This window comes from Syngnathus typhle, linkage group LG6 (genome assembly GCF_033458585.1).
Source record: "Syngnathus typhle isolate RoL2023-S1 ecotype Sweden linkage group LG6, RoL_Styp_1.0, whole genome shotgun sequence".
In the NCBI taxonomy this organism is placed as follows: domain Eukaryota; kingdom Metazoa; phylum Chordata; class Actinopteri; order Syngnathiformes; family Syngnathidae; genus Syngnathus; species Syngnathus typhle.
Window position 1 is genome coordinate 5,307,672 of NC_083743.1, and position 13,205 is coordinate 5,320,876.

General features: G+C 45.4%; 1 protein-coding gene across 1 annotated transcript; it reads left to right on the forward strand.

The window, feature by feature from the left end:
• The first annotated feature begins 201 nt into the window (after positions 1-201).
• hnf1ba (HNF1 homeobox Ba) lies at positions 202-12,297 on the forward strand. The gene is made up of 10 exons (XM_061280311.1): positions 202-1,168; positions 3,117-3,316; positions 3,734-4,013; positions 4,401-4,627; positions 8,224-8,378; positions 8,713-8,839; positions 8,911-9,093; positions 9,171-9,286; positions 9,494-9,538; positions 10,701-12,297. The coding sequence occupies exons 1-10, from the start codon at positions 780-782 to the stop codon at positions 10,719-10,721; spliced, it is 1,743 nt and encodes a 580-aa protein (XP_061136295.1). The 5' UTR covers positions 202-779; the 3' UTR covers positions 10,722-12,297.
• Positions 12,298-13,205: the final 908 nt, after the last annotated feature.

Sequence of the window (13,205 nt, forward strand, 5' to 3'; positions counted from 1 at the left end):
CTGTCACCCTGGAATTGGGTCACTGTTCCTAAAGTGACCCAAATAAAATTAAAAAAAAATATAATGTATGTAAATAATTATAATTAAATGTGAACAATTTCATGTCGAAAGTATGAACATTTCAAAAAATGAAATTAGAAATAGAAAAAAAAAATGAAATGACAAAAACACTTGTAAAATGGCAAAAGTTTAATGCAACAAAATATTCTCTTTCATAATCTCTTCATTTTTACACATTTATAAAAGTTCAGATCGAGATATCAGCACCAGGCCTAATTTGATAGCAGCAAGATTCCGATTGATTGGGATTCTTCAGATGGTGCCGAAGAGAGGAGCTCCTTGCATGCAGCCCGCCCGCCCGCACGCGCACGGAGCTTGCTGTCAAAATGTGCCGCTGCATGTTCTCTCCTTTTATGACTCACAATAAGCCGTCCAAAGTCCAGCAAAGTCGCGTCTCTGATAAGCGGAACCAATAAAAGCTGCAGCAGCCTGGCAGTGTAAACACCTCGGGCCCGGAGAGGGCCTCCACCTCCTCCCCATTCTTTTTTCTACTTCTTACCTTCCTCGTCTTCATCTTCTTCTTCTTGAGTTGCATTTACATATTAAGGCCCCCCATCAGCCGGCCCCCTCATTAGCATCTTTTATATCCCTGGAGCAAGGCGGCAGCATCATGGCAAAGTAGATCCATCCTCCTCACCCTAGAACAGGTGTCAGCTGGACCGAAGAGCCCGAACGGAACCTATACACTTATTTTTCCCCCTTTTTTTTTTTTTTTTTTGATGTTCTCCAACATGGTGTCCAAACTGACGTCCCTGCAGCACGAGCTCCTGAGCGCACTGCTGGATTCAGGGCTCACCAGGGAGGTCCTGATCCAGGCGCTGGACGACATGGACCCTAACCCGGTCGGGGGCTTCGGGGTGAAGCTAGAAAGGCTGCAATCACCGCTGTCTCCGCGCCACAAAAACAACACAAACGGCGAGTCATGCGACGCCAAGCCGGTGTTCCACACACTGACCAACGGCCACGGGAAAGCGGCCACCAAACTGTCCGGCGACGAGGGCTCGGAGGACGGCGACGACTTCGACACGCCGCCCATCCTCAAGGAGCTGCAGTCCCTCAACACCGAGGAGGCCGCCGAGCAGCGCGCCGAGGTCGACCGCATGTTGGCGTGAGTCACTCGGCACTTCTCCGTTCACATCATTATTGTTATTTGGGGAAAAAGGAACGAAAATGGGCGAACGTGGCTCCGAGAAATCCCGCACTTTATAGAGTAATCCGTTTAACTTTTGGAATTGTTTCAAAAGTGACAAGTTTATCTAGGTCACGCTCCCGCAGGAGAGAAACTGGACACGTCATTTAGAATATTCATTTTCAACATTATATTCCATCCTGCAATGATAAAAAATAACAGACTGTACTACTATTTCATGCTATTGCCACTAATACTATAAATAATAATGATTTTTTTTTTTAACGACATCTCTCGAGCGTAACAAAATGGAAGTTGAAGACAGTGTTAAGAAAAAATGTGGAAAAATATATCGGCCTACAGTAATAATAAAACTACTATTACTACTACAACAACGACTACTATCCATACAACTGCTATTAATACTACTAAGATAAGAATATTTTCTATACTTTCGGCCTTGCAAGGTTAAAAAGGGAAGTTGAAGGTGAAGCGTTAGGTAACAGTAGCCTAAACATGGTTTACTACTACTACGATTAATAATAATACTAATACTAAAATGGTAATTTCTACTTTCCACCTTGCAATGATAATAAAAAAGTTGAACGGGAAGCGTTAAAAAAAAACGCTATTTTTACTACTTCAACAAGACACAACGAAATAATAATGTATACTTACCACCTCAAATTAAACGAATTAAGAAGTATTATAAAAAGATCTACAGTAACAATATTATTAATAATTATTTAGAAAAAAAATTAAACGGAATATCCGCGATTGTGGCGGTGCCGAAAGAGAAAATTAATCCGAGCAGCACCAACGGCAGCAAGTCAAAACCACGTGGAACCTGCGAGCGAGCGAGCGCGTGGACTTCTTATTAATTTTATTCTATAAATCATCAACTGGAAGATACACAGTGTTGCGATTAGGCTTCAATGGGAATCGGGTTATTCATTGTCAAAAAAAGTTATATACTAACATCTCTCACACTTCCACACGCGGGGCTCCACATTCTCAAAACAAACACAAGCACGCGTGTTGTTTTTCATTCTTAACGGAGTTAAAATGACCTTACAAATGACATAATAAGTTGTTTATTCAATTAATTGCATCGCTTTACTTCGGTGATTCTTTCTGTATATTGAAACGTGTGTAATGGAAATTGCTGATTCACAAAATGGCTGCCAATATTCAGTGAGAAATCTTTATCATAACAGTTTATTCTTGTTGTTGCTATTTTACCTATTTCTAACGACAATTAGCCAACGTGACGCATTTTGTCAACATTTCAAAGCAGAATGTGAAATTTCAGGTCTTTTCCAATCCAATGCTCTTCTGTAAAGTTCAAAGTTTTCCATGCGGCCCTTAAACGCACCTTTTGAAAATATTTACAGCAGCCTATTCAAGCTGCCGTGATAGAATGGCCTATATTATTGTTATGTTATATAGCTCCTACAAACAGGTCACAGGGACGTCGTGATCTTAGTAATAAAAACTATGGATACAAAAAGTGGATCCCGATACACTGCTGACCAAAAATCTCTGATTGGTCCATTTCTGGGGGTGGGGAGGGTGGTTGAGGTTATGTAGGTCACTGGTTCTCAAACTTTCTACACCAAATTTCCCCCAATTCAAAGAGATGACAATTTATTTCAATTTTGTATTCATTAATTGGCCAATCAATCATCACCAGCCTAAAAAATAGTATTGCTCAGGCTCTAGTAATGAGTTTAAAAGTTAAATACAACTAAACTCTACTTGAGCAGAGATGAATTTCCCCTACCACTAGAGGGCACCAGCACAACACCAGTGGTACTCATACCACACTTTGACAGTGATTTGTTTCGAATAATTCGTTGCCAAAAATGAAAACTAGTCACGAGGTGGCGTGATGTTTTTGTGTTGCTGAGTTTAACTTTTTTTATAGGGAGGATCCATGGCGCGCAGCCCGTATGATCAAAGGTTACATGCAGCAGCACAACATTCCACAACGCGAAGTGGTGGACATCACAGGCCTCAATCAGTCGCACCTCTCACAGCACCTGAACAAGGGCACGCCCATGAAGACCCAGAAGCGCGCCGCCCTCTACACTTGGTACGTGCGCAAGCAGCGGGAGATCCTCAGACGTAAGTCACCAGACGAAAGAGAAAAAATTCGCCCACATGGCACTGGCACATGTGAGCTTGACCCAAGACTTTTGCACAGCAGGGGTGGGCAACCTCTGGCCACGATTGGTCATTGCTAACTTTTATTATGAGCGTTTGTGTGGATATACGTATTTTAAGGGGGGGTTCATTTAATATAATTAAAAAACCCAGCACGTCATATTTTGCACCAAATTTGGCACACGTGTCCATCACGACAGGCTGCCCCCATCGGCACCCACTGCCCTCATAGGTCAAAGGTTAACCAGCCCTGCTCGAGTGTGTTATCACATGCCATTGGATTGTCTTGGAGTGTTTCTTGAGTGTCTTGACAAACATTGCGCAAAGCCATCGGGGCCATCATAACAAGTGCATGTGTGCTTCTTCTTATTTCCGCAGAGTTCAACCAGGCTGTGCAAGGTTCTGGCAGCAATATGACAGACAAAGGCAATCAGGATCCGGTGTTTTTTTTCCCAGAGTTCAACCCGTCCGGTCAGGGCATGGGTCAGCCCGGCGGCGGCGGCGGCGACGACACCGGCGGCGAGCCCTCCTCCAAGAAAATGAGACGTAATCGTTTCAAATGGGGGCCCGCCTCGCAACAGATCCTCTACCAAGCCTACGAGAGGCAAAAGAACCCCAGCAAGGAGGAGAGGGAGGCGCTGGTAGAGGAGTGCAACAGGTTGGTCCACATCCTTGTACACATCGGAGTAGTAGAATTCAATTCAGCCCCAAAAGACAGATTCCCTGAGCTTAGATTCATGAGTTGAGGAAAGTTCCTCTTTGAAGAACCCCTGGAAATGTCCCAAACGAGGAAAAATGTTAGGCTGTTCAGGCATGGACGATTTGTGGGTCAACTCAGTCAAGAAAAGAATCAAACTGGAATAAGAAAACAACACATTTTCTGCAATAGTGGTGCAAAATAACGGACTGTCCCTATAGGTCAAAACTGGAATTACACCTTGATTTAAAACAGTGGTACATCTACTCCAGTTCTCATAGGTGACCGCTGTTATGTACGATATGCAAAGATTCTGAGCCATCCTAATCACTGTGGATATTCCCCTAGAGCTGAGTGCCTCCAGAGGGGGGTGTCGCCATCCAAAGCTCAAGGTCTGGGCTCCAACCTGGTGACGGAGGTGCGGGTGTACAACTGGTTCGCCAATCGACGCAAGGAAGAAGCGTTCAGGCAGAAGCTGGCCATGGACGCCTACAGCACGCCGACCACGCACAGCCTCAACCCGCTCCTGTCCCATGGCTCACCGCACCACCCGCAGAACAGCGCGTCACCTCCAAGTAAGATCATTTGTGGAATTCCTTAGTTTGTTTTCCTGGGTCACATCACACCTTGTTGCTAGGCAGAATTTGTAAATGTAGAATTATTATTTTTTTAATTTATATTTATTTATATTAAATAAATGTGTTTATATATGTGCTAAATAATATTGAAATAATTGTGCAAGTATTTAAATACTAATTAATGAATGAAACAAAATAATATCATAAATAAGTAACGGTAAAATAAATGAATTGGACCAGTTGTAAAAAGCATTCAAACGAATGGTCGCAAGCAGGTCCGAGAGCCGTTGTTTGACGAGGCCGCACGCGTTGATGCGATTACGGAGCGAGAGAAAGACAGACGAGTGATCAATGAGCACCAGTGAGTGGTGCTGAGCAAATGCCATTGTCATTCGGATCTCTGACAACACACTGAGAACAATCCGCATTGTACCTGCAATCTCCACTCCAAAGTCAGCGCGCCGGGCAGAGAGGACACAAAGGGCGGCCGTCCTGTGACGGGCTCGGGGTCGGCCCGGGGTCAGCGGGACGGTTTCGGGGAGGGGCGGGCGAGCGGGCGGGCGGCAGCGCTGCCACTTCCGCGTTGAGTCGCGAGGAAAGGCGCTCACCGTACCGCCGTGACCATTTCACCCCGACGCTGGTGTTTGCCTTGCGAGTGATTGGTGTTGACAAAGTCTACCTGGCGTGTATACGACATAACAACAAAGCTGTTAGCTTTATCCGCCGCGCCATCACTCAGCCTCCATAAAAGTGGTGGCGAGCGACCTATTGTGTCCACTCGTGTCCGAACACGAGGGAAAACAAAGTGTTTGCCTTGGCTTTGCTCTTTTACCTTTTTGATAAACCGGTCGCTCGGCCGTTTATTTGCCTTCTTTTCGCCTTGTCGGGCGGAGCGATATGGCCGGAATTTCACCCAAATCGATTTTTCAATTTGAATCCAATTTGTAAAATGCAAATTACGTGCGCAGTTGGACGTCAACATGGCCACCTCGTCATAATTGATACATCACAATCATCTTGCTAACTGAATCTTGTTGCTAAATGCTAACATTAGCCAAAAATAGCCACCCCTGTCAGCAAACTCACATATTTCACCGTTTGCATGTACATGATCTACTTGTGTTTATATTTATACATGATTAAATAAGGGGGAGGGGCTAATTGTCGCTATTGACTCCCGGATCAATGTCCAGCTTGGGTTGTTGTGGTCGCCGGGCTCACCTGACCAGGCGTTGACCTCCACGTCGGGCCTGGCTCTCAGCTGGCCGCTTACAAGGTGTCCTGCTGGCATCCCTCCCGACGGCATCAGCTGTTTTTCAGTGTCGGGCCATAATGTCCCGGCGGGGTGTCTCATTGCGTTGCTGGGGCACGGCCTGTATTATGCGAGCTTAATGGACAATTAAAATCCTCCGCTACTACATCTCCCAGGCCTTTGATAAGGAGCTGCTCGGACTATACCCTTCCTCGGCGGGGAGCCCCATTGTCTGCTGTATTAGAGGACTGCAAACTAGGTTCATTTATCTCTGCTGGTCCCTCAAGGAGTGGGGGTCACATTTTACACCCCCCCCCCCCCCCCCCCCAACCCCTTTTTACCTTTATGGGCTGCAGAGGCTGGTTGCAGACTTGGAGCAGCAGGAGCTGTCCACTGGGGTATTGGCTCTTTTTGGGCCGGATAGGACTGATGAGCCCCCTAGAAGAGGGGTGAGAGATGCCCCCCACCCCCTCCCCTTCCTTTGCCGCACCTTCACTCACGCCCTAGAGTTCATCAGTGGGTCGGATCAAAGAATTCTCCTCTCGCTTCGGCCGTTTGCAGTGGTCCGTCAAAGATGTTCTAGCCAGAGAGATTTCGGACCAACACAAAATGAGTTCAGCTATCGATATTTTACTTCAAGGTCGTATCATCCTGCCCAGTTATGAGTTAAAACAACGGGAGTATTTCATTGTGATGCAAAGACAACACAACACGAGGACTATTAAGCGTCCAAACGTCAAATCAGTGTCCGACTTCATATTGTCTGAGCGGACATACTGGAGGCCCTCGCAAACCTCGGCCGGGCCTTGTAAACACGACGGCGGGACAATAAAGCACTCCATTGGACCGCTGACCCCCGCTCGGCACACAATGGAAGGGCGCTCATAAAAGGGCAGTTATCTGGTCCTCTTCAAGTATCAGGAGGCCATTCAGGCCCGCTTTGTTCGGAGCCGGTCATAACTCCAAATGCTGGGAGCCAACTTGAGAGACACATTCTGCTAAATATACTTTAGCTGCCCTCACGATGTCCGGCCTGTAGATGCCGGACCCCCTGGGTCTCCTCCGGCGGACTTCTTCCAGGCCTTCCCTTTTCTCAATGCTGCCTTGTCCTCGAGTTAGCCTGAGGTGGCCCACCATGTGCTTACAAAGCGTGCTGACTCATTTGGATTCAAGAAAAGCGTAATCGGGGGTGTGGGAAATAATTTGTTGTCACACACCGTGCTGTATTTTTTTTCTGTCCAATGACGCTAATAAGCAGGCCATGGATATTAACGTGAGGTGCTCCTGAAAAAAAACATTAGCAAGCCCCCCCTCTGTTCAGCATTTGGTTGCTAAGTTGTGGGCAAATGAAGTGAAGTGACCATATTTGTGTAGATTCACACCTCACTGTCGACCCCTAAAAACAAGACTGATGACTTAATTAAGCTCAGTCAACACAATTAGCAGTTAGCGCAGCGTCGGGCAAACATTGCAAGCTGCACGCTAAATCCAACGCCATACTGTCCTGTCACTGTACATCGCGAACTGAACTCAATTCTTCGAAATCAGAAGTGATGAAATGACTCGTATGTCGAAAAAGAACTCATTCAAGTGCGCTACTTAGGAAAAAAAAGTCTTTACTAGTGTGTAAAATTGGTCGTTCCGCTGTCACACCTGGGTCATGGACAGAGGAAGATGGGAGATTTGGAGCGCAAACAGTCTGTGTGTGTGCACGCACGAGTGTGTGTGTGTGGATAAGAATGTGTTTGACATTGCTTGTAATTGTGTAATGTTGACTCTGTTGATATCGCAGCAGGGGCCTTGCATCGTCAAACAGTCGACTGTCAGTCAGCGTCGCCGCCTAGCATTCCACCGCATTAGCTTAGCCTAGCTTAGCTTACGGCGGTGAGGAGGAGCGCATGTCGTCACGCTAGACGGCCTTGGCCGAACGAGTTAGATAGCGGGGACCGGGGCAACGGGGGCATTGTGTTTGTTTGCTCTGTCGGACTAAAGCCCGTATCGCGCTGAGCGCAGAACGTCGGCGAGTGTTTGCGCACAGCCTTAATGTTGATTTATTTTCGTCAGAGTTCGTTCAAGGTCGCAAAGGGTCGTAAAGACATTCACCAGACGTTTGTCAACGGTTTCTCTTGTCACAAAGAAATTCTCATGTTCAAATAACGCTTTATATAAATCAATCCGAAAGATCTAAATTAGCAGTGACGTTAGCGAGTTAGCTAACACATATTTGTTGTTCAATTCCATAGGCTCCTACAAACTTATTTTTTGGACGGAAAGTTTCCTCCTGTTGTTTATTCTAAGAAAGCTACCCTTAACTTTATTTATGTTTTATTTTGTATTTTAGTGCGCTACAGCCAAGGCCCTGGCGAGGTGACGTCGTCCACTAGCATTAGCCACCACCTTAGCAGCGGCCTGGCCTCCAGCCAGTCGGTGCTCCAGCAGGTGTCTCCGGGGGTACTGGACCCCAGCCACAGTCTTCTGTCACCCGACGCCAAGATGGTGAGTGAGCACACCTGGGTGGCCGCACCTCTGACATTGCGGCCCCCAGATTAGATAAGAGCCACTCCGTGTTTTAGCACAATTAGCACATTATACTGCCACGTCGGTCCCTCGGCAGACAAAGAAACGTTCTGTCCTCATCGATTAAACGCCACTCCGGCAGATAAATGTTTTTTTTTTTTGTTGGTTCTCCACTGTGCCCTGTTCAAATATTTACCTTGTGACAAAGGAATGCTAAAAAGATGCAAATAATTATATATTTTCAATTTTTTAAATCTCCTTTTGTGTTGCAACAGTGCAAAGTGGAAGTTCTAATGGTACATTATGCTTTCAGATTTCGGGTTCAGGCGGCGGCCTCCCTCCAGTGAGCACGCTGACCAACATCCACAGTTCCCTTCACAGCCATCAGCAGACGCAAAACCTCATCATGCCGCTTTCTGGAGTCATGGCCATCGCGCAAAGTACGCCCAAACAACCACCACGTACATTTGCCGTCACCACCTTGACTTGAAAGCCAAACTTTTGCCTTCAGGTTTGAACACGTCGCAGTCTCAGTCGGTGCCGGTGATCAACAGCGTGGCGGGCAGCCTGGCGGCCCTTCAGCCCGTTCAGTTCTCGCAGCAGCTTCACAGTCCTCACCAGCAGAGCCTCATGCAGCATTCGCCCAATCACATGAGCCAGCAGCCGTTCATGGCCGCCGTCACGCACTCGCACAGTCAGTAACTCCATTTCTTATGATATTTATTCCCCCCCCCCCCCATTCATTCTAAATGGAAGCTTTCTTTTTTTCAGTGTACTCGCACAAACAGGAGCCGCCGCAATATTCGCACCCGTCGCGCTTCCCGTCGGCCATGGTGGTGACGGACGCCAACAGCATCGGTACACTCAGCATGTCGGCCAGCAAAACGGTCAGTCCAAAAACGGATCACGTCACGTGCGCTCGCTCTTCGCTTCATTTCAATAATAGACATATTTTTGAAATTACTTTTTTTTTTTTTGCTCAACATTTTCCTTAACTTCTCAGTGATCATCTTCTTTACACAACACACACACACACACACACAGTGTTTTCATCTGATGGCGTGTTGACTTGTTGACTTCCTGTCACACATTAGGACGCTCCGGTAAACAAGATGGTGCAACTCGGGGGTCTTTCCTGGGTAAATACTTTGTTTTATTAGTCAATTAAATGCACACACACAAATATACTCCTCCATCCTTCCATTTCCTGTCCAATGTGCGTCCCGTTCCTTGGAGCTGAACGCACGTTGATTGATGGCGCGAGGAAATGAGGCTCCTAATCCAGCTTGGTGTCATGCTACAGTAGATGGCGGGGGGGGGGGGGGGGGGGGGGTCACCTTAAAAACATCGACACGCTTTTTAAACAAATTGGTAGAATACAAAAATAGTGACAAGTAGTAAATAGAAAAACGAGAACGCTCGGAAGTTTGGTTTTCACTGCACCTCTTCCCCTTTCCGCCCGTGGCCTGAAATGTCGTCGGTGCGTTCACACGCTTAATTTCCCACGCTGAGCGAGGCCCAACGCTGATGGCGCCACTCGGCGTGACAGATGGGGAAGGGAGGGAGGGAGGTCAAAGGAAAGCAGCTTCAGATGACTTCTTATTATCCATCCAATTTAGGAATAAATATCAAAAGCTAGCCAGGATTTGAAAAAAAACAAAATTGGTAAAAAAAAAATAAATAATAAAAATAAATAAATAAATAAAATTGATTAAAAAAAAGAAATAAACATGATATAGTTTAGTATCCATATATACACTTGTGCAAATGAGGACACGTGGATTTCCCTGTCATGAAAATATTGGAGGTTCAATCAAGCACTTTGACATGTTATTTATTTATGCAACAATTAACTGGTGGGCCCTCCCAGGTCTTACCTTATCAGGGCTTTCTTTATCCAGGCCCGCCCTCTTCTCACGACACTTTTTTTTATTTTTTTTATTTAACAACACTCCCTGTTTACCCACAAAGCCTCCATTATTGCACCTGACGCTGACCACTTTGCCCTGCGGGTCAGCTTGTTATCATCTGTTTGCGCCGCCAGTCGGGTCCAAATAAATTCTACAAACAATCTCAAACAGGCTCTTTCTATTTGGTCAGGTGTGTGGTAAAAGTACTCACACTGTGTATTGGAGTAAAACTACAGATGCTTTGCTTTGAGTTTGAATCCAGGTTCCAGCCTTGCTGCATCCATGTTTGTTTCCATGAAAAATAATCGGGAACCATTTTGTGCCCCTGAGCCTCAGTTTGTAAACCTTTGCCCAATTTTTTTGTTTCATGTCTGCTGTTTTTCTTCCACAGTGTCCTCTTCAAGCGTGGTGAGAGCGTGTCCACCGAACTTCCCCCGCTGCCCGGAAACCCCAGTGCATTTTTTCCTTCTCCTTTTTTTTTTTTTCCACACTACCCGCTTGCCCGTCACCTTGGCGACGGATGACGAATTGGGTGGGGGGGGCGGATACCAAAACCTTGTGACGACCGTATGGCAGAACGGACCAGAGAGTGGACCACAGTGCCTGCCAGGCGACGACCAGGGCCTAAAAGAACGGTTAAATCTTCACCGTGACCGTCACACAATACTTTCGGATGGCAGAAGATTAGCTAGTTGACCGACCGAGATGAAGTGACATGAATTTGAAGAAAAGAGGAAATGGCTTCAATCATAATTTTTTTTTTGCATCTCAAATATGATTATAAGGTGTATTTTCCACAGAAACCAGCAATAATGTATATTGTTAATCTGAAATTATGATCATGGCCGGTTAGTGACCGATAAAATAAATAGGATATGATTACTAAGAAAACAGATATTAGTCCTAAATATTTAAAGGCTGGCCTATCCTATTCACTTTTTCTCTGTGATGCGCGTGCACTTATGGCCCTCGACGAGGCACTCTAAGCCAGCCAGGAGCTCAGGATTTTAGATACCACGGAGGGTCAAACTTTTCATTTTCGTGGTTCTTTTTGGCAATCGGTGCTGTTAACGATAACCCAAGAAAATATTTTATACACATGTGTCAGAAGACGTCTTCCTTCTGGTTATGTTCAAAGTCGGTCGTTTTTAGTTCAGGTCATCGATAGTCACTCACTTTCTGCCACCCGGAAGTAACCTTGGCGCCTGTTGTTTACAAACATTCTGAAAAGGTCCATTCATTTGCCGAGCCCACTTTTTTTATTCAAAGTGACCGCACAAGGAAAACAAATCACGCCTTTGGACTGCACGACAATCCCGACCGATGCTTGTTGATCTGGCATATTTTCGCCACCACAAAGTCTTCCTGTTTGTGTCTGTTGTGTGTACATACTGTGATTTTTGTTTGTTGACAATCTTCAGAGGACTATGCAAAGATTTAGAGCAGGACGATGAGAAATTTTATATACAGTACATATACTGTATGCACTATGTGAGTGACAGCACCAACAACTTGCACAAGCGTCTTTTTTTTTTTTTTTTTTTTGCTTAACGCTGCCTGCAAGAAGAAGGAAAAAGGCTAAAGTAGACAAGAATTTTCTCCTCATCACCCATGTTGTGATATAAATATTGTTGATGATAAACTTGGACCCCCCTCAGGTTGAGAAACAACCACTCCTTTCATTTTGTGACAGCAGCTCACTGGAATTCAAGGGTGGGAGAGGAGGGGGGGGGGGTTCCCGACACCCAACAGTATTAGACATTCCCATGGAAACATTAGGTCATAATGTTGGTAGCGCTTTGACGCTTTCTTGACTGTTATGATGTGCTCACTGCCGTCCGATCCAGGGGACGCTCACTCATACCCACATTGTGCGTGTGCATGCGTGTGTGTGATTTTATTCTCCTCTTAATGTATTATTTTTGTATAAAATTGAAATCAATCCTAAATCATTATTTATATGTACTGAGGCAATGTTGATATTTTGAGTAAAGGTTTTTCAAAGTGAACATCCGTCCGTGTCATTATTTTGCTTGACCATGATTTTCTTTGTTTTGTTTCAATGCTTTGATTTCAGAAATTATATAGCTATCTTTTTGTTTTGTTTTATTTTGCGTTTATTAAGGTTTTATTTATAATATAGTATTTTCATTTACATTTATTTTTAGTTTGCGTTTGTTATTGAATGTTTTTGCATTTTCAAAATGGCAGACTTTCTTCCTGTGTTCACTTGACAAGTATGACTGGTTTTCATCATGTGTGCGGAGAGTGGGCAGCTAAATCTGATGACTCGCCATAAAGCCCTCAGTTGGGGTTGAAGTTGTCCCTGGTGCAGTGTGATGCCTCCCCCCTAGCCCAAGTATCTCCCTCCACACAGCATGTCCTTGTATCCCCGTTGTGACCTGCAGCCTGGCATCCCACAGGGCTCAGTCTTGTAATCCCCTGATGTTGCTCAATTTGCTTTTCAATGAGGCCTTTGATTTTCACACCCAGGAAGTCTGCAAAGATCTGAGCAGGCCCTTTTTTTTTTTGTGTAAACTTTTTCTCCTGTCAGCTACAAAGGGGGTCTTGCACGGATCTGTTAGGAAAAGCTCTCATCATCACGACTCATGTAGCTTAAATGCTAACTGGCATCTCAACTGACTTTAGCTTCTGTGCTGATTTTGACTTCATTTAGGAACAATCGTTCTTATTGCGTGCCATCAGCTAGCTCGCAAGCTAGCTAGGACCTAGGCAGCTAGCTAGCTACATATAGATGTAAAAAAAAAATGATAATATGGCAAAAAGAGTATCGTTGAAAACACTGTAGGTGGTGCTCCGAAGCGTTACCATGGCGACCACTCTCATCTCCATGACTGTGCAGGCATCATTATGAATCAGCACAACAGCAGCAACA